Source organism: Ranitomeya imitator, chromosome 7 (assembly GCF_032444005.1).
Source record: "Ranitomeya imitator isolate aRanImi1 chromosome 7, aRanImi1.pri, whole genome shotgun sequence".
Taxonomy (NCBI): domain Eukaryota; kingdom Metazoa; phylum Chordata; class Amphibia; order Anura; family Dendrobatidae; genus Ranitomeya; species Ranitomeya imitator.
In genome coordinates, this window is record NC_091288.1 from 216,866,381 (window position 1) to 216,891,673 (window position 25,293).

A 25,293-nucleotide genomic window follows, 5' to 3' on the forward strand; every position below is an offset into this window, starting at 1 on the left:
TACCTATTCTATGTGTACACATTTATTCTACCTATTCTATTCTAACCTGTCAGTGTGATTTTACTGTACACCGCACTGAATTGCCGGCTTTTCTATAGAACACCGCTGCGTATTTCTCGCAAGTCACACTGCTGGTCCGTGTGTTCTCGCCCCCATAGACTTTCATTGGCGGATTTTAGGAGGAATACGCTGACAATCGCAGCATTCTGCGATTTTCTCAGCCCATTAAATACGGCCGAGAAATAAACGTCTGATGGAAGCTGCCCCATAGAGAAACATTGGTCCGAGTGCAATGCGTTGTTTTTGCGCCTCTCCCTCGTCCGTATTTCTCTCTAGTGTGACCCCGGCCTTACAGAGACGCTCCTGGTTTTGGCCCAGAAATACTGATAAAATAACTGATGTGTGAATGATGCTTAACATGACCAGTTGGAGACACTACAACTCCTAATCCCACACCAGATCCTCATGGCTGATCCCTAAGTGCTTTCTTGGATCAGCAGTGAACACAAACATGGAGTTGTAGGGGTTAATTATCCTGCACAGACTCTCTGCCCTTAATAATAATCTTGGGAGGAAACTCTTATCACTTTCAGTTCCCGCTCTTTCCCACTACAATGGCGTCTGCGGAGCTGAGGGACGAGCTGAACTGCTCCATCTGCCTGAGCCTCTATACAGATCCCGTATCCCTGAGATGTGGACACAACTTCTGCCGCTCGTGTATTGTGAGTGTGCTGGATGCACAGGAGGCAGCTGGAGAGTATTCCTGTCCTGACTGCAGAGCAGAATATCCGGAGCGTCCGGCCGTGGAGAAGAACCGAAAGCTGAGGAACATAGTGGAGCATTTCTCATCTACTCAGCCTGATATGGAGGACACTGATATCTTCTGTGCTTACTGTATAAAGTCTCTTGTACCAGCTGTGAAATCCTGCCTGCAGTGTGAGAATACTTTCTGTGACGACCACCTGACTGTCCACAACAAGACATTAGATCATATATTAACAAATCCCACAAGATCTTTTGGGAAGAAAAAATGTTCCCACCACAAGAAGATTCTGGAGTATTACTGCCCGCAGGACGCGGCTTGTCTGTGTGTGTCTTGCTGCCTGGTTGGTGAACACCGAGGACACCTGGTGGAACTTCTAGATGAGGCTTCTGAGAAGAAGAAGAAGGAACTGAGAAAATATCTGGATGATCTGAACCCACAAAAAGCAGATATTCAGACAAGAGTCCAGAATCTACAGGATCATAAGAGGAAGATCCAGGAGAAAGCCTCCGATAAGAGGGAGAACATCAGTAAGAGATTTAAGGACCTTAAGAAGCAACTGGAAATGGCAGAAAAGAAAGGGCTGAGCGAGGTCTCCAGGCAGGAAGAGAAGATTGTGTCCCAGATATCTCATCGGATCAAAAAGCTGGAAATACAGGAGGACGAGCTGTCCAGGAAGATGCGTCACGTGGAGGAGATGTGTCGTGTCACCGACCCAATAAGACTCTTACAAGAAAGTGACATTACAGTGTGTAGTTATGGAGGTGATGAGGACACCGGGGGAGATGGTGGAGAGGTCAGTACTGAGGAGGATCTGGATGAGGTTCTGATCTCACTGACCTTACACCGATCTATGAGTGATATTGTCACCAATGTAACATCAGAGCTCGGGGTCCATGTCCCAGACATATTGCTGGATGTGGACACTGCTCATAGATGGGTGAAGATATCAGAAGATCTGAAAACGGCAACAAAATCAGGAGAACAGGAGAAACCAAAATCTTCAGGAAGATTTGTGACTTACCCCCAGGTGTTAAGCAGATGTGTTTTCTCCTCAGGACGACATTACTGGGAGGTAGAGTGGGACCAGATAGGAGAATGTGCCATTGGACTGTCCTATCCCAGTATAGAAAGGGAAGGACGACAGTCTGGTATTGACAATAATGATAAATCTTGGAGTTTGTTTATGTATAATGGAGGATATGAAGTTTGGCACAAGTCCGAAGAACTAACTCTCAGTGTAAAGGCAAAATGTCCAACACTTGGATTCTTCTTAGATTATGAGGCCGGGCGTCTGTCCTTCTATGAGCTGTGTGACCCCATCAGACACTTACACACCTTCACCGCCTCCTTCACTGAGCCCCTACATGTTATCTTCTGTGTGGATTTTGAAGCCTCTGTTACAATTAAGAAGCTGAGGCCGATGTCGTCCTCGTCACATTATAATTACATTATTCCTTGTCACATGGCCACATCTGTATATAGTGAGTTATCAGCAGGACCCTCTAATAATACAGTGTATCTGGCGGAGTCATGGGGGGATTGTTCCTATTGTTTTTCCTTCCCTGTAGATCAGATGTAGAATGTAAATATTAATGGGTGAATTGTCCTGAGACTGATAATTGTTATTCAGTAAAGGGTTAATCCTCTCTGATAAAGTGCTGGTATATAGCTGGGATATGTCATGCAGGAGCTGCAGTATAGCCGCAGTGGATGGGGGGCACATTGGGGTCCAGAGCGCCGCTGTGCAGGGTAAACAGGGAGGGGACATGGCACTAAATCAGCTCTGTGGCCCCTTCACTCTCAGGGTCTGTGACATATGGAAAGTATCTATATAATCGTCTAAGGGGAACTTCCGTTTGTCGCGGAAATCCCAAGTCGCTGATTGGTCGCGGCCAGCCGGCCACGACAAATCAGCAACGGCCACAGTTCGGCCGCGAATTGGCCACTCCCTACTCCCCTGCAGTCAGTGCCCCCTCCATTCTCCCCTCCAGTTAGCGCCCAGCCGCCCACATAGCGGTTTAGCAGTCCGTTAACGCTGCTATTAACCCTGTGTGACAAACTTTTTACTATTGATGCTGCCTATGCATATAATGTTAAAAATAATAATAATAAAAATAAAATTAAAAAAAATCATTATATTCTCACCCACCTTCCGGCGCTTTTCCTGCTCCTCGCGCGCCGGAAGGTGAGTATATAACTTTTTTGTTTAATTATTTTTTTTAACAGGGATATTGTGCACACATTGCTATATACTACATGGGCTGTGTTATATACTGCATGGGCGGTGTTATATACTACGTGGGCTGTGTAATATGCTGCGTGGGCTGTGTAATATACTGCGTTGGCTGTTATATACTGCGTGGGCTGTGTTATAGACTGCGTGGGCTGTGTTATAGGCTGCAGGGGGCTGTGTTATATACTACGTGGCTCTGCTATATACTACGTGGCTCTGCTATATACTACGTGGCTGTCTGTTATATACTGCGTGGGCTGTGTTATATACTACATTGCTGTGCTATATACTACATGGGCTGTGCTGTATACTACGTGGCTGTGCAATATACTACGTGGCTGTGTTATATACTATGTGGGCTGTGTTATACACTACGTGGGCTGTGTTATACACTACGTGGCTGTGTTACATACTACAATGCTGTGTTACATACTACAATGCTGTGCTATATACTACGTGGGCTCTGTTATACTACATGGGCTGTGTTATATACTACGTGGGCTGTGCTATATACTACGTGGGCTGTGCTATATACTACATGGACTGTGCTATATACTACGTGGGCTGTGCTATATACTACATGGGCTGTGCTATATACTATGTGGCTGTGCTATATACTACGTGGATGTGCTATATACTACATAGCTGTGCTATATACTATGTGGGCTGTACAAGATACTACATGGCTGTGCTATATTCTACGTGGCTGTTATATACTATGTGCCTGTGTTATATACTCCGTGGGCTGTGTTATATACTGCATGGGCTGTGCAATATACTATGTGGGCTGTGTTGTACACTATGTGGCCTGTGTTATACACTACGTGGTTGTGCTATATGCTACGTGGGCTGAGTTATATACTACGTGGGCTGTATTATATGCTATGTGGCTGTGCTATATTTCTTTGCTGTATCTGTGCATCATGAATCATGGTATGTGATAAAGGGGGGGGCCCACTGAGACACTTTCATCCAGGGCCCCCAAAAACCTGGAGCTGGCCCTGGCTTCACTAATTGTTCGCGGCTGGCGACAGAGGCACAGTCCGGCCGCAAATTGGCGCGGGATTTGAACCACGCTTCGCTGATTGGTCGCGCCCGGCCGGCCGAATCCTGTGTATTCATTGCATTATTCTTAAATCTTCATAAATAAACTACATACATATTCTAGAATACCCGATGCGTTAGAATCGGGCCACCATCTACTATAATATAAAAATATAATAGGTACAAATTCTACTTACCGGACTCTCACTTTCACCAATCAGCTCTTGATGCCCCAAGGAGCTTCTGTTGTATTTTTTGGTGAATAAAAAATGCCTTGCCTTAGACTATGTTCACACATTGCATTTTTGCTGCTTTTTTTTCCCACAGACACAATCTGCTCTCCTGGCAGTAAGAAACTTACTTTGAAAAAGCAAGTTTTGTTTAGTTTTTGTTGCGTTTTTTCCCTGTGTTTTTGTACATGTGTCTCTTGTACATGCTGATAAAGTTTAGTTCATAAAAAAAAATCCAATTCACTTTCATCAGGTTTTGGCACCAAAAATGCAGCAAAATCTGATACCTGCAATTTTTCAGTGTTTTTGCACCACTCATTGCTTTATATTGATGAAAAACATTGGGAAAATGCTGAAAGCCGTGACATGCTGCATCCTGCAAAAACCGAGGGATTTCACAAAATACTGAGGACAGACCGAGCCGTGTGCAGGAGATTCCCGAAACCTCATAGCCTTTGCTGGTACAGTAAAACGCAGAGAAAATTTGCATAAAAACTCTGAAAAGCAGAACGTGTGAACATTTTCCTTACAGTTCTAGCAAAGTGGATGAGATTTTTAGAGATTTCTTACCCTCTGTGCTTTTTTTACGCAGAATATTCCATACTGTGAAGTCCTGGTGATAAGAAACAGGGAAGAATAAGGGAATCTACCCCCTGGCGGAGGCTCATTAAAACAATGGCGAGGCAATAAAATGAGACAAAAAATGTTGTGGTCCCGTTACCAGATACGTTTTATATTTCCTATATATTATATTTGATTTCTTGGGAATTAAGTTCTTTAGAAACAGATCACCACGGAGAATGAACCAATACCGGCATAATATCTTCCTAATGGAGGCTCGGCCTTCACTACGTGATGAGACAAAATTTAAATTCTTCCATATTTTCAGTAGTTTTAGTATTTTTTACTTATCTAATCTCCTGTCCTTTTCTTTTTAATACATTCCTTCTGGGATGTCTGTCTGGTCTTCCTCTAGGCGTCTGTAAAGATGTCTTCAGGGCAGCCCTTAGCTAGAAACCTCTCTTTGCAGGAGATGTGCTGTGTATTAAAGTCCACATCTAAGGTGCCGTTCTTTGTGATCCCCCGATACTAGCCGTATGAGACAAGTTGTATCCACTTCAGGAGACAACCACAACCAAATTCTAGACAGCTGATAATATCCACATTGCTAAGTAATATGTATGATACGATCTTGTCTGTAGGATCTCATGTGATTGCGAGTTCTAGAAATTGGACAGAAGAATAGGTCGGATTAAACACCAGACCCCACAGGGTCAATGTCAATCACTGAACACAACATTCAGCTTCATGAAGAGTAATTGACAAATTAAACATAAATCATCAATAAATGTTTTATAAAAAGAGATGTGACCCATCGGTACAATGAAGGGAGCGATGAACAGGGACTCAAAATGACCCAGTAACAAGTTTACATAACCGGGCGTGAAACGAGACCCCATCGCACAACCCCTCTTCTGCCGATTGGTCACATCCCCAAAGGAAAAATCATTGTGGTTCTAAATATATCTAATACCCTGAATAAAAGCCCCAATCTGATCCCGGGAAAGATCTGTTATTGTACAAATATATTTCTATGGTTTCTACATCCAAATTAGGCTGAATATTAGAGTATAAAGAATTTACATCTAAAGTAAAAAATATACAGTGAGATGGTTCAGATGTGACTGAATTCATCTATAAAATGGGAAGAATCCTGTAAAAACAATGGTGAGTGTGAAACAAAGGACTGAAGAACTAAATTGATGTAGTGGGATAAATTAACAGCGATTGACCCAATCCCCAAAATGATGGAATATCTGGGGATTATTAATATCGTTATGCACGTTTGGCAAATAATAGCAATGAGGTGCTTGTATAGTTCTTTGTTAATAAAAAATCCCTTTGTCTTTTATTTAGAATTTCCACACGGTCTGCTGCTAAAATCACATTCCGATATTGGATAAATGACAATCAGAGGAAAAAGTCTGATAATGTCTTATCCCCGATATTCACTGGGATTCAGAGATGTTTGCAGCGAGATCCCAGATAACGGCTCCTCCACCTTGGTCAGCGGCCCTTATAATTATATCCCCAGTGTTCCGTAACTCTTTCACGACATATGATGTACAGTTACGTCGTATATTGGGTCCCGGCCTGTGATGGGGGCTCGCACATAAATCACAAACATGTAACACTGAGGCCTTGTTCACACTTAGTGTAAACGCTACGTTTATTTGCCGAAGATGTGAATCTGCCTTTTTAACAGTTTTGTAGTAGTGTAGAAAAGCTTTGATTCCAAGCTTAAAAATGCGACAGCAATTTTTTTTACATGCTTATTTTTTGTCTCCAAACAGAAGTCTATAGAGGGAAAAAAGCACCAAAACCGCAGAGTTCAGCAGCATCTTTGGACCAAAGGGGACGAAGATTTCATGAGATCACGTTCACTTCGCTTAGACATTTAGACCAGGTTCCCATGTGGCGTAAATGTAGATTTTTTTATGGACAGAAATTCTGCTGTTTAACGAACTCGAAGCAAAGTGGATGTGATTTCCTGCAAACTCCGACCCGCTGTGCGTCTAAAGACGCTGCTGAACTCTGCGGTCTTGGGGCGTTTTATCTTTATGAGGAGCCTGAAAAAGACACATAAAATACACAGTTGTATTTTTAAAGCAGAATCAAAGATTTTCTGTAGTACAAAAAAAATTAAAAATGCGGCTTCACATCTGCACTACAAACAATCAAAAGGAAAAAAGGCCTAAAAAACAGCAAAACGCAATAATAGAGATTGTTATTGTCCAGTTTGGTGCACAAGTAGATAAGATGCAACAGAGAAAAACCCAACATTTATGCTACATGTGAACACGGCCTTACAGAAAGGTTTGGAAAAATGGCTCTTAAAAAACACAACTGCTCACAAGAAAGAAAAACCTCATATAATGAAGCGGAAAACTTCTCGATGCTACAATTATGAATGAACAAAAATAATAAATCCACAGATCCCCACCATCCCGGATATGGCGGACAGGCCTGGATTTGGGTCTGCGTCAGGCTGTCCCTGGCGTCTGCTGAATGTCCCTCACTGCCACCGCCCCTCTGACATCTTCTCACATGGACAATAACAGGTACATGTTTTATGGGGCTGTTCACCTGTCCGTGTTTTTTGTGGGCCGAGTGGTCTGCATAAAATCCGGCAACATGTTAATTTTTTATACAAATCACGGATTAAAATGAACAATTCACGTCTATGGGTCTGAAAAAAATCACAGACGGCATCAATGTGATTAACATTGTACCAGACCGGAGAATCTTCACAATCATCCGTGAAAATCACCAATTAAACACCAGTGGTAAAAACTGCCCTAACACTGATGAAAACCAGACCAAAACCACTGATGGACAACGGTTCGTGATATAACTGATGTGTGAATAAGACCTAATGATGAGTCCTTCATCGGCCACATACAGCGTCTTCGGCCGGACTCCAACTGCTTAGGAAAAGGTAGAGATGAATTTTAATTCACCCAACTCAACATTTGTGAAGATCCTTCTTTGTATGCACTAAAGTTTTATGAGTCCTCTGCTTAAGGCCCCGTCACACATAGCGACGCTGCAGCGATACCGACAACGATCCGGATCGCTGCAGCGTCGCTGTTTGGTCGCTGGAGAGCTGTCACACAGACCGCTCTCCAGCGACCAACGATCCCGAGGTCCCCGGTAACCAGGGTAAACATCGGGTAACTAAGCGCAGGGCCGCGCTTAGTAACCCGATGTTTACCCTGGTTACCATCGTTAAAGTAAAAAAAACAAACACTACATACTTACCTACCGCTGTCTGTCCTCGGCGCTCTGCTTCTCTGGTCTGGCTGTGAGCACAGCGGCCGGAAAGTAGAGCGGTGACGTCACCGCTCTGCTTTCCGGCTGACCGACGCTCACAGCCAGACCAGAGAAGCAGAGCGCAGAGGACAGACAGCGATAGGTAAGTATGTAGTGTTTGTTTTTTTTACTTTAACGATGGTAACCAGGGTAAACATCGGGTTACTAAGCGCGGCCCTGCGCTTAGTTACCCGATGTTTACCCTGGTTACCAGCGAAGACATCGCTGAATCGGCGTCACACACGCCGATTCAGCGATGTCAGCGGGACCTCAACGATCAAAAAATGGCCCAGGCCATTCCGACACGACAAGCGATCTCACAGCAGGGGCCTGATCGCTGGTACGTGTCACACATAGCGAGATCGCTACTGAGATCGCTGTTGCTGTGATTCAGCAGCGATCTCGCTAGCGATCTCGCTATGTGTGATGGGGCCTTTACTTCTCCTTCCCTGAACTGGTGGTAGATGCTCTTCAGGAGTCTCTACAAGTCAAATCCTAATCCCACACCAGATCCTAATGGCTGATTAGTAAATGCTTTCTTCCTGAGGATCAGCAGTGATCAGAACCATGCAGTTGTAGGGGTTAGTTATCCTGCACAGAATCTCCACCTGTCTTATAGAACAAACTTCTACTTTCGGTTCCTGTTCCTTCCCACCACAATGGCGTCTGCTGAGCTGAGGGACGAGCTGAACTGCTCCATCTGCCTGAGCCTCTATACAGACCCTGTATCCCTGAGATGTGGACACAACTTCTGCCGCTCGTGTATTGTGAGTGTGCTGGATGCACAGGAGGCGGCTGGAGGGTATTCCTGTCCTGACTGCAGAGCAGAATATCCGGAGCGTCCGGACCTGGAGAAGAACCGAAAGCTGAGGAACATAGTGGAGCGTTTCTCATCTACTCAGCCTGATATGGAGGAGACCAGAATCTTCTGTACTTACTGTACTAAGTCTCCTGTACCGGCTGTGAAATCCTGTCTGCAGTGTGAGACTTCTCTATGTGACGACCATCTGAACGCCCACAATAAGACAGTGGATCATTTATTAACAGAACCCACCGGCTCTTTTGGTTACAAAAAATGTTCCCTCCACAAGAAGGTTCTGGAGTATTACTGCCCGCAGGACGCGGCTTGTCTGTGTGTGTCTTGCTGTCTGGTTGGTGAACACAGAGGACACCAGGTGGAACTTCTACATGAGGCTTCTGAGAACAAAAAGAAGAAAATGTTAAAATATCACAATGAACTAGATCCCCAAAAAGCAGAAATTCAGATAAGAATCCAGAATCTGCAGGATCATAAGAGGAATATCCAGGAGAAAGCCTCTGATGAGAGGAAGAACATCAGTAAGATATTTATTGACATTAAGAAGCAACTGGAAATGGCAGAAAAGAAAGCGCTGAGTGAGGTCTCCAGGCAGGAGGAGAAGATTGTGTCTCAGATATCTCATCTAATTAAGAAGTTGGAAATACAGGAGGACGAGCTGTCCAGGAAGATGCGTCACGTGGAGGAGATGTGTCGTGTCACCGACCCAATAAGACTCTTACAAGAAAGTGACATTACAGTGTGTAGTTATGGAGGTGATGAGGAAACAGGAGGAGATGGTGGAGAGGTCAGTACTGAGGAGGATCTGGATGAGGTTCTGATCTCACTGACCTTATACCGATCCATAAGTGATATTGTCACCAATGTAACATCAGAACTCGGGGTCCATGTCCCAGACATATTGCTGGATGTGGACACTGCTCATGAAAGTGTGAAGATATCAGAAGAGCTAAAAACGGCAACAGAATCAGAAGAAGAACAAGAAATACCAGAACCATCAAGAAGATTTGTGACTTACTCCCAGGTGTTAAGCAGATGTGGCCTCTCCTCAGGACGACATTACTGGGAGGTAGAGTGGGACCAGATGGGAGAATGTAGTGTTGGATTGTCCTATCCCAGTATAGAGAGGGAAGGAGAAGAGTCTGATTGTAGAATGTATGATAAATGTTGGTGTTTGGATATGTATAATGGTGGATATAAAGTATGGCACAACTCAGATGAATTAGTCCTCAGGGTAAAGCCAACATGTCCAACACTTGGGGTCTTCTTAGACTATGAGGCCGGACGTCTGTCCTTCTATGAGCTGTGTGACCCCATCAGACACTTACACACCTTCACCGCCTCCTTCACTGAACCCCTACATGTTGTCATCTATGTGGAGGATGGAGCCTCTGTTACAATAAGAAGCTGGTAAACAGGGAGGGGACCCAGCACTAAATCAGCTCTGCGGCTACTTTATTATCCGGGTCTGTGGGGTCCGCACCAATCAGACACTGATGGTATATTCTAACTATATACCACCATGGGAAATGTCCTGTAATCTCCCGATATCTCCAGCAGCTTTCCAGGACCCCGGTGACGTCTGATCTGTGTGATCTGAGCCTCCGGACTGTAGGATGATGGGACTTGTAGTCCCCGTTGTGTATTTTTTATCAGATCTTCTCAATGTTATATGAAATGAAATAAAGATTTACTTTACTCCAACCAGAAACCTCTCATTTATAGGAGGACGTGTGATCAATAATCAGGGGGACGAGTGCTGGGACCCCAGTGATCCTGAGATCGGGGGTCCGGTGTGCGTTCAGCTGCTTCTATATCAGGGGGATATATGTATCTCTAGTCACTAAGGCGCCGTACACACAGCAGAGCCGTATACACGGAGGGGCCGCACCGGCTCTGGTGGTCCTGTGTGCAGAGATCTCCCCATAGAGGCAATGTGTGCTATCTCCAGACTACAGACTGATCATCATGGCGGCCGCGGGCTCCGAGCTTCTCCTCACGTGGCTTTGTGTTCTGGTGATTGTTCTCTGTTGTGTTCACACCACTTGTTTCTCAGCCGGGTTTGGAGCCGATTCGCTTCTGAAAATTACCTAAAAAAAAGTGCTGATAAAATGCTCCGTAGAACGGCCAGAATTCTGCTGTGTGAAGAGGTGAACGGAGCGGAGGTTATAAAACCAAACATCCGAGAAACCCAAAAATCTGTAAACCAGGCCTAATACCGAAGCATTAACCCCTTCATAACCCGGGGATTTTCAGTTGTGTTTTCATTGTTCGCTCCCCTTGTTCCCAGAGCCGTAGCTTTTTTATTTTTCTATACTGTTTTTTGCGGGACGAGTTGTACTTTTCAATGACACCATTGATTTTACCATATAGTGTACAGGAAAACAGGAGAAAAAAAACTCCAAGTGCCGTGAAATTTCAAAAAAAATGTGCAATTCCGCAAATGTTTCTTCTTTTTTTTTTTTTTTTTTTTTACCATGTTCACTAAATCCTAAACCTGACCTGCCGGTATGATTCCTCAGATCAGTACGATATCGCAGACACCAAACATGTACGGGTTCTTTTTTATTTTTTTTTAAGTAGTGAAAAAAAGTCCAATGTTTCTAAAAAAAAAAACCAAAAAAAAAAAAACCTATAATTCTCCAAACCCGTAGCGTCTCCATTTTTCCAGGATCTGGAGCCGGGTCAGGACTTATTTTTTGTGCGCCGATCTGACTTTTTGATTGATTCCATCTTGGGGCAGATACGATGTTTTGATCGTCTGTTATTACATATTATTGTATTATTGTAGCAACCAAAAAAACGTAATTGTCATTTTGATTTTTTTTTCTCTTTACGCCGTTTAGCGATCGGATTTATTCTTTTTATATTTTTATAGATCGGGCGATTCTGAAAGCAGCAATAACAAATATGTGTATTTTTAATTCATTTATTTTTTATTTATTTTGAATGAGGCAAAAGGGCGGTGATAGGAATTTATATTTAGTTAATATTTTTTAAAAACATTTTCTTTTCTTTTATACACGCTTTAATATTCTCCTTAGGAGACTTGAAGCTGCGATCATCCGATCACTTGTGCTGTGTACATCGGGCTTCAGCCCTTCATGTGGAGCAGACATGATCTTCTGTTATCACCACCGGCCACTGGGCGGCGCTCATAGCAGACCGGCAATGACCAGCATGGACCCCCGGTTGTCATGCCAACCGTTTGGCACTTCACGATCATGTGACGGGCACCGATGGGCGGGGTTAGTGAAGTGCTTCCCTACGGATATTGACAGCGCCATTAAACACTTTAACAGGTCATCGGTCGTGAAGGAGTTAACCCCTTTCTGCCAGTTGACGGGATAGTACGTCAGCTGGCAGACTCCCCCGCCTTGAGGTGGGCTCCGGCGGTGACATGTGATCTGTGCTTCACCTGTATGTAGCAGAGGCGATCGTGTAGTGCATGATTCGAGCATCCTATGGAGGCTATGGACTATGCCAAAATTAAAAAAAAAAGTGTTTAAAAATATAAAAAAAATATAAAAGTTCAAATCACCCTCCTTTCGCCCCAATCAAAATAAAACAATAAAAAATATCAAACCTACACATATTTGGTATCACCGCGTTCAGAATCGCCCGATCTATCAATAAAAAAAAGGATTAACCTGATCGCTAAACTGCGTTGTGAGAAAAAAAATCAAAATGCCAAAATTACGTTTTTGGTTGCCGCGACATTGCATTAAAATGCAATAACGGGTGATCAATAAAAACGTATCTGCACAAAAGTGATATAATTAAAAACGTCAGCTTGGAACGCAAAAATAAGCCCTCACCCGACCCCAGATCACGAAAAATGGAGACGCTACGGGTATCGGAAAATGGCACAATTTTTTATTTTTAGCAAAATTTGAACTTTTTTTCACCGCTTAGATAAAAGAGAACCTAGTCATGTTTGATGTCTCTGAACTCGTAATGACCTGGAGAATCATAACGGAAGGTCAGTTTTGGCATTTAGGGAACCTAGCAAAAAAGTGGTATTTCACTTTTTTTGCAATTTCATCGCACTTGAAATTTTTTTCCCGCTTCTTGTTACACGACATGGTAAAACCAATGGTATCGTTCAAAAGTACAACTCGTCCCGCAAAAAATAAGCCCTCACATGGCCATATTGACGGAAAAATATAAAAAACTTATGGCTCTGGAAAGAACGGGAGCGAAAAACGAAAAAAGCTCCAGGGGTTAAAGAGCCTCTATCAGGACACAACCTGGGTTCACATCAAGTTCAGGCGCTCGGGGCATCATGGCCGCCAATCGTTTATAGTGAACCCTTCTACCTGCTTGTTTTCCCGCTATCTCCACCCTTCATTCAGTGACAGCTCTGACGTCATAGAGCTGAGAAGAACGGAGACAGATGGAAAACAACCAGATGGGAAGCTGCACGGCGCTGGTTGGCTGCCATGATGGCGCCTGGACTTGGTGTCAACAGTCTTTGGTGCTGACAGTCGCCCTTTAGTATAACATTTACATGGTAACCAAGGTAACCAGGTAATTTCTCTTCGGTAACAGGGTGAATGGTAACCCATAGCAACCAGCACAGGGTAGTCTCGGACAGCCCTGAAGAGACCCATGGCAAGTAGGTGGCATCACATCTGGTATTAGGAGGAGGATGGCGGCTCCTTTCCATCTTACACTGAGGTTTTCTTCCATATATCTGACAGCTTCACAGACATTTCTTCAGATCGGTGGTGTAATCGTGCGTTTAGAGCTGATAAATGGCGCGGCCGGCTGTGTGTTATGTGCAGGAAGAGCCGGCTGTGACTCCTCACACAACAGCTGAGACGCCATTTCAGGAGCAGAATCCTGGTCGGCCATTTTGTAGCTGAGGTCGGTGTAATGGAGGCTTTATGATCAGTGACAGAAATGATCTCTGAGGAGACAGTTTGTGTAGGACGGAGGCCGGACGCCATATTACAGGGTTTCCGTAATTCTGTGTCACTAATCACTTTATCTGGAGACCTCGGCTGTATGGAGCGTGGGCGGCCATGCTGGATCTCCACAGGGAGAAGAGAGCACCAGATGTCAGACATCGATGACCTACTGTATGTGAGGAAAGTTAGGGCCGCACACCCCTAGTGTTAATGTACAGGTGACAAATACACGATGTGGCCACATTTTCCTGTCAGCAGAGCTGTGTGACGGCTGTGTTTGCTGGGACAAGCTGTGGTTTCCATTGATGTCTTTCTGTGGTACATGGGACTGTTTCATCACCTTTTATAAACTACTAGCTGAAGAGCCCGGTGTTGCCTGGGCATAGTAAATATATGTTGTTAGTTATAGCACCTCACTTTTTATTTTCCCATCACGCCTCTCATTTTCCCCCTCACATCTCTCATTTTCCCCCTCACTCCTCTTATTTTCCCCCTCACTCCTCTCATTCCCCCCTAACACTTGTCATTTCGACCTCACATCTGTCATTTTCCGATCACTCCACTATTTTCCATCACTCCTCTCATTTTGCACTCACACCCCTCATTTTCACCTTACACCTCTCATTTCCCCCTCAGTATATACATGTTTGTCATCTCCCTTGTATATAGTATACACCTGTATGCCATCTCCTGTATATACATGTATGTCATCTCCCCTGTAAATAGTATATACCTGTGTGTCATCTCCTGTATATTGTATATACCTATGTCATCTCCTCCTGTATATAGTATATACCTGTATGTCATCTCTTCTGTATATACTATATACCTGTATGTCATCTCCTCCTATATATAGTACATACCTGTATGTCATCTGTATATAGTATATACCTGCTGTATGTCATCTCCTTCTCTATATACCTATGTGTCATCTCCTCTTTTATATAGTATAAAACTGTATGTCATCTCCTCCTGTATATAGTATTTACCTGTAAGTCATCTCCTCCTGTATATAATTTATACCTGTGTGTCATCTGCTCCCGTATATAGTATATACCTGTGTCTTCTCCTCCTGTATATAGTATATACCTGTGTGTCATCTCCCCTGTATATAGTATATACCTGTGTCATCTCCTCTGCATATAGTATGTACCTGTATGTCATCTCCCCTGTATATAGTATATACCAGTGTGTCATCTCCTCATGTATATAGTATATATGTGTGTGTCATCTCCTCCTGTATATAGTATATACCTGTATGTCATCTCCCCTGTATATAGTATATACCTGTGTCATCTTCTCCTGTATATAGTATATATCTGTGTGTCATCTCCTCCTGTATATAGTATATACCTGTGTCATCTCCTCCTGTATATAGTATATATCTGTGTGTCATATCCTCCTGTATATAGTATATACCTGTGTGTCATCTCCCCTGTATGTAGTATATATCTGTATGTCATCTCCTCCTGTATTAGACCTCGTTCACATGTCCGTTTCTGATACAAGTCACAGATCAGGTCTGTGGGTCTGAGAAAATCACACCCAGCACACGGACGACGTCACCGCCGCTAAGGCTTCGTTCACACATCAGTATTTCTTCGACACAACCAGGAGCGTCTCCTCACGCAGGACAGGTGTCAATATCCCAAGTGTAGTTTTCATTTGCAAGCTCTGCTACTGGTTTTGGCCTACAAAATACTGAGGTAAAAACTGATCAAATACTGGACGTGTGAACGTGGACTAATAGGAGAAGCTTTGCATTTATCTAAGAAAATTACTAATAAAACACTGATGGCAAAAACTGATCTAAGGCCGGGGTCACACACAAATTCACAATGTATAAAAATCTGTCTGATTTTGTCTGCCGAGAATCGCACAAATGTTCTCCGTATGGTGATCCGTATCTCATCCGTGTGCAATGCCAGGATGCGTTTTCTTCTCAAAAAAGTATCCGTGTGTCATCAGTATGCTGAGATTTTCTCACACACTTGCAAACTGAGCAAATAATGGCTGAGCCTTTCCCCCGCCAATGCCTGAGAACTTCTCGCAAGTCACACTGATGGTCCGTGTGTAATCCATATTTTTCTCGCCCCCATAGACTTGCATTGGCGTTTCTCAGCTGAGATACGCGGACAGTCTCAGAAAGTGTAATACGGACGAGAAAAAAACGGATGATAGGAGCTGCCCCATAGATTAACATTGGGCCGAGTGTTATGCGATTTTTTATCGCTGAACAACACTCATCCGTATTACGCTGTAGTGTGACTCCGGCCTAACACTGATGAAAATCAGAACAAAACCACTGATGAACAACGGTCCAATATCTCATCGATGTCTGAATGAGACCTAATGATGAGTCCTTCATCAGCCACATACGGCGGCGTCTGCCGGACTCCGACTGTACGGCCGGGGTCACACTTGTGAGTTCAATGTGAGAAACTCGCGCATCAAGTCCTGGCACTGCCGCCGGCACTCGGGACCGGAGCGTGCGGATACATGTATTTCTATGCAGCTGAACGCTCCGGTCCTGAGTGTCGGCGGCAGTGCCAGGACTTGATGCGCGAGTTTCTCTCGTTGAACTCACAAGTGTGACCCCGGCCTATATCTCAGCCTGATAGGAAGAGGTGGAGATGAATTTTATTTCACCCAGATGAAGATTTCCAAAGGTCTCTTCTTATGATGAACTAAAGTTTTATGAGTCCTCTGCTTCCTTCTCCTTCCTTGAACTGATGGTGGAATCTCTGGATGACCAGGTGGAGTCACTATAACTCCTAATCCTACACCAGATCCTCATGGCTGATCAGTAAGGGCTTTCTTCCTGGTGAATGAGCAGTGAGCACAACCATGGAGCTGTAGGGGTTAATCATCCTGCACAGACTCTCCCGCCCTTTTTATGTAGAGAAACTCTTCCACTTTCAGTTCCTGCTCATTCCCACCACAATGGCGTCTGCTGAGTTGAGGGACAAGCTGAACTGCTCCATCTGCCTGAGCCTCTATACAGACCCCGTATCCCTGAGATGTGGACACAACTTCTGCCGCTCGTGTATTGTGAGTGTGCTGGATGCACAGGAGGCGGCTGGAGGGTATTCCTGTCCTGACTGCAGAGCAGAATATCCGGAGCGTCCGGCCCTGGAGAAGAACCGGAAGCTGAGGAACATAGTGGAGCGTTTCTCATCTACTCAGCCTGATATGGAGGAGACCAGGATCTTCTGTACTTACTGTACAAGGTCTCCTGTACCGGCTGTGAAATCCTGTCTGCAGTGTGAGACCTCTCTATGTGACGACCACCTGACAGCCCACAATAAGACAGTGGATCATATATTAACAGAACCCACCGGCTCTTTTGGTTACAAAAAATGTTCCCACCACAAGAAGGTGCTGGAGTATTACTGCCCGCAGGACACGGCTTGTCTGTGTGTGTCTTGTTGTTTGGTTGGTGAACACCGAGGACACCGGGTGGAACTTCTAGATGAGGCTTTTGAGAACAAGAAGAAGAAACTGAGAAAATATTTGGATGAACCGAATCCCGATAAATCAGAAATTCAGACAAGAATCCACAATCTGCAGGATCGTACGAGGAACATCCAGGAGAAAGCCTCAAATAAGAGGCAGAACATCAGTAAGATATTTATGGACATTAAGAAGCAACTACAAGCGGCAGAAACGAAAGCGCTGAGCGAGGTCTCCAGGCAGGAGGAGAAGATTGTGTCCCAGATATCTGATCTGATCAAGAAACTGGAAATACAGGAGGACGAGCTGTCCAGGAAGATGCGTCACGTGGAGGAGATGTGTCTTGTCACCGACCCAATAAGACTCTTACAAGAAAGTGGCATTACAGTGTGTAGTCCTGGAGGTGATGAGGACACAGGAGGAGATGGTGGAAAGGTCAGTTCTGAGGAGGATCTGGATGAGGTTCTGATCTCACTGACCTTACACCGATCTATGAGGGATATTGTCACCAATGTAACATCAGAGCTCGGGGTCCATGTCCCAGACATATTGCTGGATGTGGACACTGCTCATAGAAGGGTGAAGATATCAGAAGATCTGAAAACGGCAACAGATTCAGAAGTAAAACAGGAAGATTTGTGTCTTGCTCCCAGGTGTTAAGCAGATGTTTCTTCTCCTCAGGACGACATTACTAGGAGGTAGAGTGGAACCAGATAGGAGACTGTGCCATCGCATTGTCCTATCCCAGTATAGAAAGGGAAGGAAGACAGTCTTATATTGGACATAATGATAAATCTTGGTGTTTGGATATGTATGATGGAGATTGTAATGTATGGCACAAATCAGCGGTATTAGCCCTCAGAGTAAAGCCAACATGTTCAACACTTGGAGTCTTCTTAGACTATGAGGCCGGGCGTCTGTCCTTCTATGAGCTGTGTGACCCCATCAGACACTTACACACATTCACTGCCTCCTTCACTGAACCCCTACATGTTGTCTTCTCTGTGTATGATGGGGCCTCTGTTATAATAAGAAGCTGAGGCCGATGTCGTCCTCGTCACATTATAATTACATTATTCCTTGTCACATGGACACATCTGTATATAGTGAGTTATCAGCAGGACCATCTAATAATACAATGTATATGGCGGAGTCATGGGGGGATTGTTCCTATTGTTTTTTTTCCTCTTCCCTGTAGATTAGATGCAGAATCAATGATTGAGCAGAATGTACTGTAAATATTAATGGGTGAATTGTCCTGAGACTGATAATTGTTATTCAATAAATGGTTAATCTTATCTGATAAAGTGCTGGAATAAATTATTTTTTTGATCATAATCTAATCTAGTGAGAAGCACCTGTATATGTCAGTACTGTCCCTTTACTTCTAGAACTTTCCATTAATACTGTCAGTGCGCCCTCTACTGGGTCGTGATATCATCGGTGATTTCTCATTCTTCTATACAGAGAACTATCATCTCTGAAGCTGGTATCACGTACAATGTGCGCCCTCTAGTGGTTCTCCATATTACAGGTAGTATGTCCCTGGTGTCATGTACAATGTGCGCCCTCTAGTAGTTCTCCATATTACAGGTAGTACGTCCCTGGTATCATGTACAATGTGCGCCCTCTAGTGGTTCTCCATATTACAGGTAGTATGTCCCTGGTATCATGTACAATGTGCGCCCTCTAGTGGTTCTCCATATTACAGGTAGTATGTCCCTGGTATCATGTACAATGTGCGCCCTCTAGTGGTTCTCCATATTACAGGTAGTATGTCCTTGGTATCATGTACAATGTGCGTCCTCTAGTGGTTCTCCATATTACAGGTAGTATGTCCCTGGTATCATGTACAATGTGCGTCCTCTGGTGGTTCTCCATATTACAGGTAGTATGTCCCTGGTATCATGTACAATGTGCGCCCTCTAGTGGTTCTCCATATTACAGGTAGTACGTCCCTGGTATCATGTACAATGTGCGCCCTCTGGTGGTTCTCCATATTACAGGTAGTATGTCCTTGGTATCATGTACAATGTGCGTCCTCTAGTGGTTCTCCATATTACAGGTAGTATGTCCCTGGTATCATGTACAATGTGCGTCCTCTGGTGGTTCTCCATATTACAGGTAGTATGTCCCTGGTATCATGTACAATGTGCGCCCTCTAGTGGTTCTCCATATTACAGGTAGAATGTCCCTGGTATCATGTACAATGTGCGCCCTCTGGTGGTTCTCCATATTACAGGTAGTATGTCCTTGGTATCATGTACAATGTGCGTCCTCTAGTGGTTCTCCATATTACAGGTAGTATGTCCCTGGTATCATGTACAATGTGCGTCCTCTGGTGGTTCTCCATATTACAGGTAGTATGTCCCTGGTATCATGTACAATGTGCGTCCTCTAGTGGTTCTCCATATTACAGGTAGTACGTCCCTGGTGTCATGTACAATGTGCGCCCTCTGGTGGTTCTCCATATTACAGGTAGTATGTCCCTGGTATCATGTACAATGTGCGCCCTCTAGTGGTTCTCCATATTACAGGTAGTATGTCCCTGGCATCATGTACAATGTGCGCCCTCTAGTGGTTCTCCATATTACAGGTAGTACGTCCCTGGTATCATGTACAATGTGCGCCCTCTAGTGGTTCTCCATATTACAGGTAGTACGTCCCTGGTATCATGTACAATGTGCGCCCTCTAGTGGTTCTCCATATTACAGGTATCACGTCCCTCGTATCATGTACAATGTGCGCCCTCTAGTGGTTCTCCATATTACAGGTACCACGTCCCTCGTATCATGTACAATGTGCGCCCTCTAGTGGTTCTCCATATTACAGGTAGTATGTCCCTGGTATCATGTACAATGTGCTCCCTCTAGTGGTTCTCCATATTACAGGTAGCACGTCCCTGGTATCATGTACAATGTGCGCCCTCTAGTGGTTCTCCATATTACAGGTAGTACGTCCCTGGTATCATGTACAATGTGCGCCCTCTAGTGGTTCTCCATATTACAGGTAGTACGTCCCTGGTATCATGTACAATGTGCGCCCTCTAGTGGTTCTCCATATTACAGGTAGTACGTCCCTGGTATCATGTACAGTGTGCTCCCTCTAGTGGTTCTCCATATTACAGGTAGAACGTTCTTGGTATCATGTACAGTGTGCGCCCTCTAGTGGTTCTCCATATTACAGGTAGTACGTCCCTGGTATCATGTACAATGTGCGCCCTCTAGTGGTTCTCCATATTACAGGTAGTACGTCCCTGGTATCACGTACAATGTGCGCCCTCTAGTGGTTCTCCATATTACAGGTAGTACGTCCCTGGTATCACGTACAATGTGCGCCCTCTAGTGGTTCTCCATATTACAGGTAGTACGTCCCTGGTATCACGTACAATGTGCGTCCTCTAGTGGTTCTCAATATTACAGGTAGCATGTCCCTGGTATCACGTACAATGTGCGCCCTCTAGTGGTTCTCCATATTACAGGTAGCATGTCCCTGGTATCATGTACAATGTGCGCCCTCTAGTGGTTCTCCATATTACAGGTAGTACGTCCCTGGTATCATGTACAATGTGCGCCCTCTAGTGGTTCTCCATATTACAGGTAGTATGTCCCTGGTATCATGTACAATGTGCGCCCTCTAGTGGTTCTCAATATTACAGGTAGCATGTCCCTGGTATCATGTACAATGTGCGCCCTCTAGTGGTTCTCCATATTACAGGTAGTACGTCCCTGGTGTCATGTACAATGTGCGCCCTCTAGTGGTTCTCCATATTACAGGTAGCACGTCCCTGGTATCATGTACAATGTTCGCCCTCTAGTGGTTCTCCATATTACAGGTAGTATGTCCCTGGTATCACGTACAATGTGCGCCCTCTAGTGGTTCTCCATATTACAGGTAGTACGTCCCTGGTATCATGTACAATGTGCGCCCTCTAGTGGTTCTCCATATTACAGGTAGTACGTCCCTGGTATCATGTACAATGTGCGCCCTCTAGTGGTTCTCCATATTACAGGTAGTACGTCCCTGGTATCATGTACAATGTGCGCCCTCTAGTGGTTCTCCATATTACAGGTACCACGTCCCTCGTATCATGTACAATGTGCGCCCTCTAGTGGTTCTCCATATTACAGGTAGTACGTCCCTGGTATCATGTACAATGTGCGCCCTCTAGTGGTTCTCCATATTACAGGTAGTACGTCCCTGGTATCATGTACAATGTGCGCCCTCTAGTGGTTCTCCATATTACAGGTAGTACGTCCCTGGTATCATGTACAGTGTGCTCCCTCTAGTGGTTCTCCATATTACAGGTAGAACGTTCCTGGTATCATGTACAGTGTGCGCCCTCTAGTGGTTCTCCATATTACAGGTAGTACGTCCCTGGTATCATGTACAATGTGCGCCCTCTAGTGGTTCTCCATATTACAGGTAGTACGTCCCTGGTATCACGTACAATGTGCGCCCTCTAGTGGTTCTCCATATTACAGGTAGTACGTCCCTGGTATCACGTACAATGTGCGCCCTCTAGTGGTTCTCCATATTACAGGTAGCATGTCCCTGGTATCATGTACAATGTGCGCCCTCTAGTGGTTCTCCATATTACAGGTAGCATGTCCCTGGTATCATGTACAATGTGCGCCCTCTAGTGGTTCTCCATATTACAGGTAGCATGTCCCTGGTATCATGTACAATGTGCGCCCTCTAGTGGTTCTCCATATTACAGGTAGCACGTCCCTCGTATCATGTACAATGTGCGCCCTCTAGTGGTTCTCCATATTACAGGTACCACGTCCCTCGTATCATGTACAATGTGCGCCCTCTAGTGGTTCTCCATATTACAGGTAGTATGTCTCTGGTATCATGTACAATGTGCTCCCTCTAGTGGTTCTCCATATTACAGGTAGTACGTCCCTGGTATCATGTACAATGTGCGCCCTCTAGTGGTTCTCCATATTACAGGTAGTACGTCCCTGGTATCATGTACAATGTGCGCCCTCTAGTGGTTCTCCATATTACAGGTAGTACGTCCCTGGTATCATGTACAATGTGCGCCCTCTAGTGGTTCTCCATATTACAGGTAGTACGTCCCTGGTATCATGTACAGTGTGCTCCCTCTAGTGGTTCTCCATATTACAGGTAGAACGTTCCTGGTATCATGTACAGTGTGCGCCCTCTAGTGGTTCTCCATATTACAGGTAGTACGTCCCTGGTATCATGTACAATGTGCGCCCTCTAGTGGTTCTCCATATTACAGGTAGTACGTCCCTGGTATCACGTACAATGTGCGCCCTCTAGTGGTTCTCCATATTACAGGTAGTACGTCCCTGGTATCACGTACAATGTGCGCCCTCTAGTGGTTCTCCATATTACAGGTAGTACGTCCCTGGTATCACGTACAATGTGCGCCCTCTGGTGGTTCTCAATATTACAGGTAGCATGTCCCTGGTATCACGTACAATGTGCGCCCTCTAGTGGTTCTCCATATTACAGGTAGCATGTCCCTGGTATCATGTACAATGTGCGCCCTCTAGTGGTTCTCCATATTACAGGTAGCATGTCCCTGGTATCATGTACAATGTGCGCCCTCTAGTGGTTCTCCATATTACAGGTAGCACGTCCCTGGTATCATGTACAATGTGCGCCCTCTAGTGGTTCTCAATATTACAGGTAGCATGTCCCTGGTATCATGTACAATGTGCGCCCTCTAGTGGTTCTCCATATTACAGGTAGCATGTCCCTGGTATCATGTACAATGTGCGCCCTCTAGTGGTTCTCCATATTACAGGTAGTACGTCCCTGGTGTCATGTACAATGTGCGCCCTCTAGTGGTTCTCCATATTACAGGTAGCACGTCCCTGGTATCATGTACAATGTTCGCCCTCTAGTGGTTCTCCATATTACGGGTAGTACGTCCCTGGTATCATGTACAATGTTCGCCCTCTAGTGGTTCTTCATATTACGGGTAGTACGTCCCTGGTATCATGTACAATGTGCGCCCTCTAGTCGTTCTCCATATTACAGGTAGTACGTCCCTGGTATCACGTACAATGTGCGCCCTCTAGTGGTTCTCCATATTACAGGTAGTACGTCCCTGGTATCACGTACAATGTGCGCCCTCTAGTGGTTCTCCATATTACAGGTAGTACGTCTCTGGTGTCATGTACAATGTGCGCCCTCTAGTGGTTCTCCATATTACAGGTAGTATGTCCCTGGTGTCATGTACAATGTGCGCCCTCTAGTGGTTCTCCATATTACAGGTAGTACGTCCCTGGTGTCATGTACAATGTGCGCCCTCTAGTGGTTCTCCATATTACAGGTAGTACGTCCCTGGTATCATGTACAATGTGCGCCCTCTAGTGGTTCTCCATATTACAGGTAGTACGTCCCTGGTATCATGTACAATGTGCGCCCTCTAGTGGTTCTCCATATTACAGGTAGTACGTCCCTGGTATCATGTACAATGTGCGCCCTCTAGTGGTTCTCCATATTACAGGTACTATGTCCCTGGTATCACGTACAATGTGCGCCCTCTAGTGGTTCTCCATATTACAGGTAGTATGTCCCTGGTATCATGTACAATGTGCGCCCTCTAGTGGTTCTCCATATTACAGGTAGTACGTCCCTGGTATCATGTACAATGTGCGCCCTCTAGTGGTTCTCCATATTACAGGTAGTATGTCCCTGGTATTACGTCAATGTGCGCCCTCTAGTGGTTCTCCATATTACAGGTAGTACGTCCCTGGTATCATGTACAATGTGCGCCCTCTAGTGGTTCTCCATATTACAGGTAGTATGTCCCTGGTATTACGTCAATGTGCGCCCTCTAGTGGTTCTCCATATTACAGGTAGTACGTCCCTCGTATCATGTACAATGTGCTCCCTCTAGTGGTTCTCCATATTACAGGTAGTATGTCCCTGGTATCATGTACAATGTGCACCCTCTAGTGGTTCTCCATATTACAGGTAGTACGTCCCTGGTATCATGTACAATGTGCGCCCTCTAGTGGTTCTCCATATTACAGGTAGTACGTCCCTGGTATCATGTACAATGTGCACCCTCTAGTGGTTCTCCATATTACAGGTAGTACGTCCCTGGTATCATGTACAATGTGGTCCCTCTAGTGGTTCTCCATATTACAGGTAGTACGTCCCTGGTATCATGTACAATGTGCACCCTCTAGTGGTTCTCCATATTACAGGTAGTACGTCCCTGGTATCATGTACAATGTGCACCCTCTAGTGGTTCTCCATATTACAGGTAGTACGTCCCTGGTATCATGTACAATGTGCACCCTCTAGTGGTTCTCCATATTACAGGTAGTATGTCCCTGGTATCATGTACAATGTGCGCCCTCTAGTGGTTCTCCATATTACAGGTAGTACGTCCCTGGTATCATGTACAATGTGCTCCCTCTAGTGGTTCTCCATATTACAGGTAGTACGTCCCTGGTATCATGTACAATGTGCACCCTCTAGTGGTTCTCCATATTACAGGTAGTACGTCCCTGGTATCATGTACAATGTGCGCCCTCTAGTGGTTCTCCATATTACAGGTAGTATGTCCCTGGTATCATGTACAATGTGCGCCCTCTAGTGGTTCTCCATATTACAGGTAGAACGTCCCTGGTATCGTACAATGTGCGCCCTCTAGTGGTTCTCCATATTACAGGTAGTATGTCCCTGGTATCACGTACAATGTTCGCCCTCTAGTGGTTCTCCATATTACAGGTAGTATGTCCCTGGTATCATGTACAATGTGCGCCCTCTAGTGGTTCTCCATATTACAGGTAGTACGTCCCTGGTATCATGTACAATGTGCGCCCTCTAGTGGTTCTCCATATTACAGGTAGTATGTCCCTGGTATTACGTCAATGTGCGCCCTCTAGTGGTTCTCCATATTACAGGTAGTACGTCCCTGGTATCATGTACAATGTGCGCCCTCTAGTGGTTCTCCATATTACAGGTAG

The 25,293-nt window shown here is 44.9% G+C and overlaps 2 protein-coding genes and 1 pseudogene across 2 annotated transcripts; all 3 read left to right on the forward strand.

Moving 5' to 3' along the window:
• The first annotated feature begins 606 nt into the window (after positions 1-606).
• Positions 607-6,167, forward strand: LOC138645517 (E3 ubiquitin-protein ligase TRIM39-like). The gene has a single exon (XM_069734906.1). It carries the CDS (start codon positions 615-617, stop codon positions 2,343-2,345), a length of 1,731 nt encoding a protein of 576 aa, XP_069591007.1. The 5' UTR covers positions 607-614; the 3' UTR covers positions 2,346-6,167.
• A 2,635-nt stretch (positions 6,168-8,802) lies between these two features.
• On the forward strand, positions 8,803-10,645 carry LOC138645518 (E3 ubiquitin/ISG15 ligase TRIM25-like). Its single transcript, XM_069734907.1, has one exon. The coding sequence runs from the start codon at positions 8,806-8,808 to the stop codon at positions 10,375-10,377; it is 1,572 nt and encodes a 523-aa protein (XP_069591008.1). The 5' UTR covers positions 8,803-8,805; the 3' UTR covers positions 10,378-10,645.
• Positions 10,646-16,809: 6,164 nt separating this feature from the next.
• On the forward strand, positions 16,810-18,627 carry LOC138645519 (E3 ubiquitin/ISG15 ligase TRIM25-like; annotated as a pseudogene).
• The last annotated feature ends 6,666 nt before the right edge of the window (positions 18,628-25,293 follow it).

What these genes read in the sequence shown, in the direction of transcription:
- LOC138645517 (XM_069734906.1), top strand. Translation starts at nt 615, where the DNA reads ATGGCGTCTGCGGAGCTGAGGGACGAGCTGAACTGCTCCATCTGCCTG.
- LOC138645518 (XM_069734907.1), top strand. Translation starts at nt 8,806, where the DNA reads ATGGCGTCTGCTGAGCTGAGGGACGAGCTGAACTGCTCCATCTGCCTG.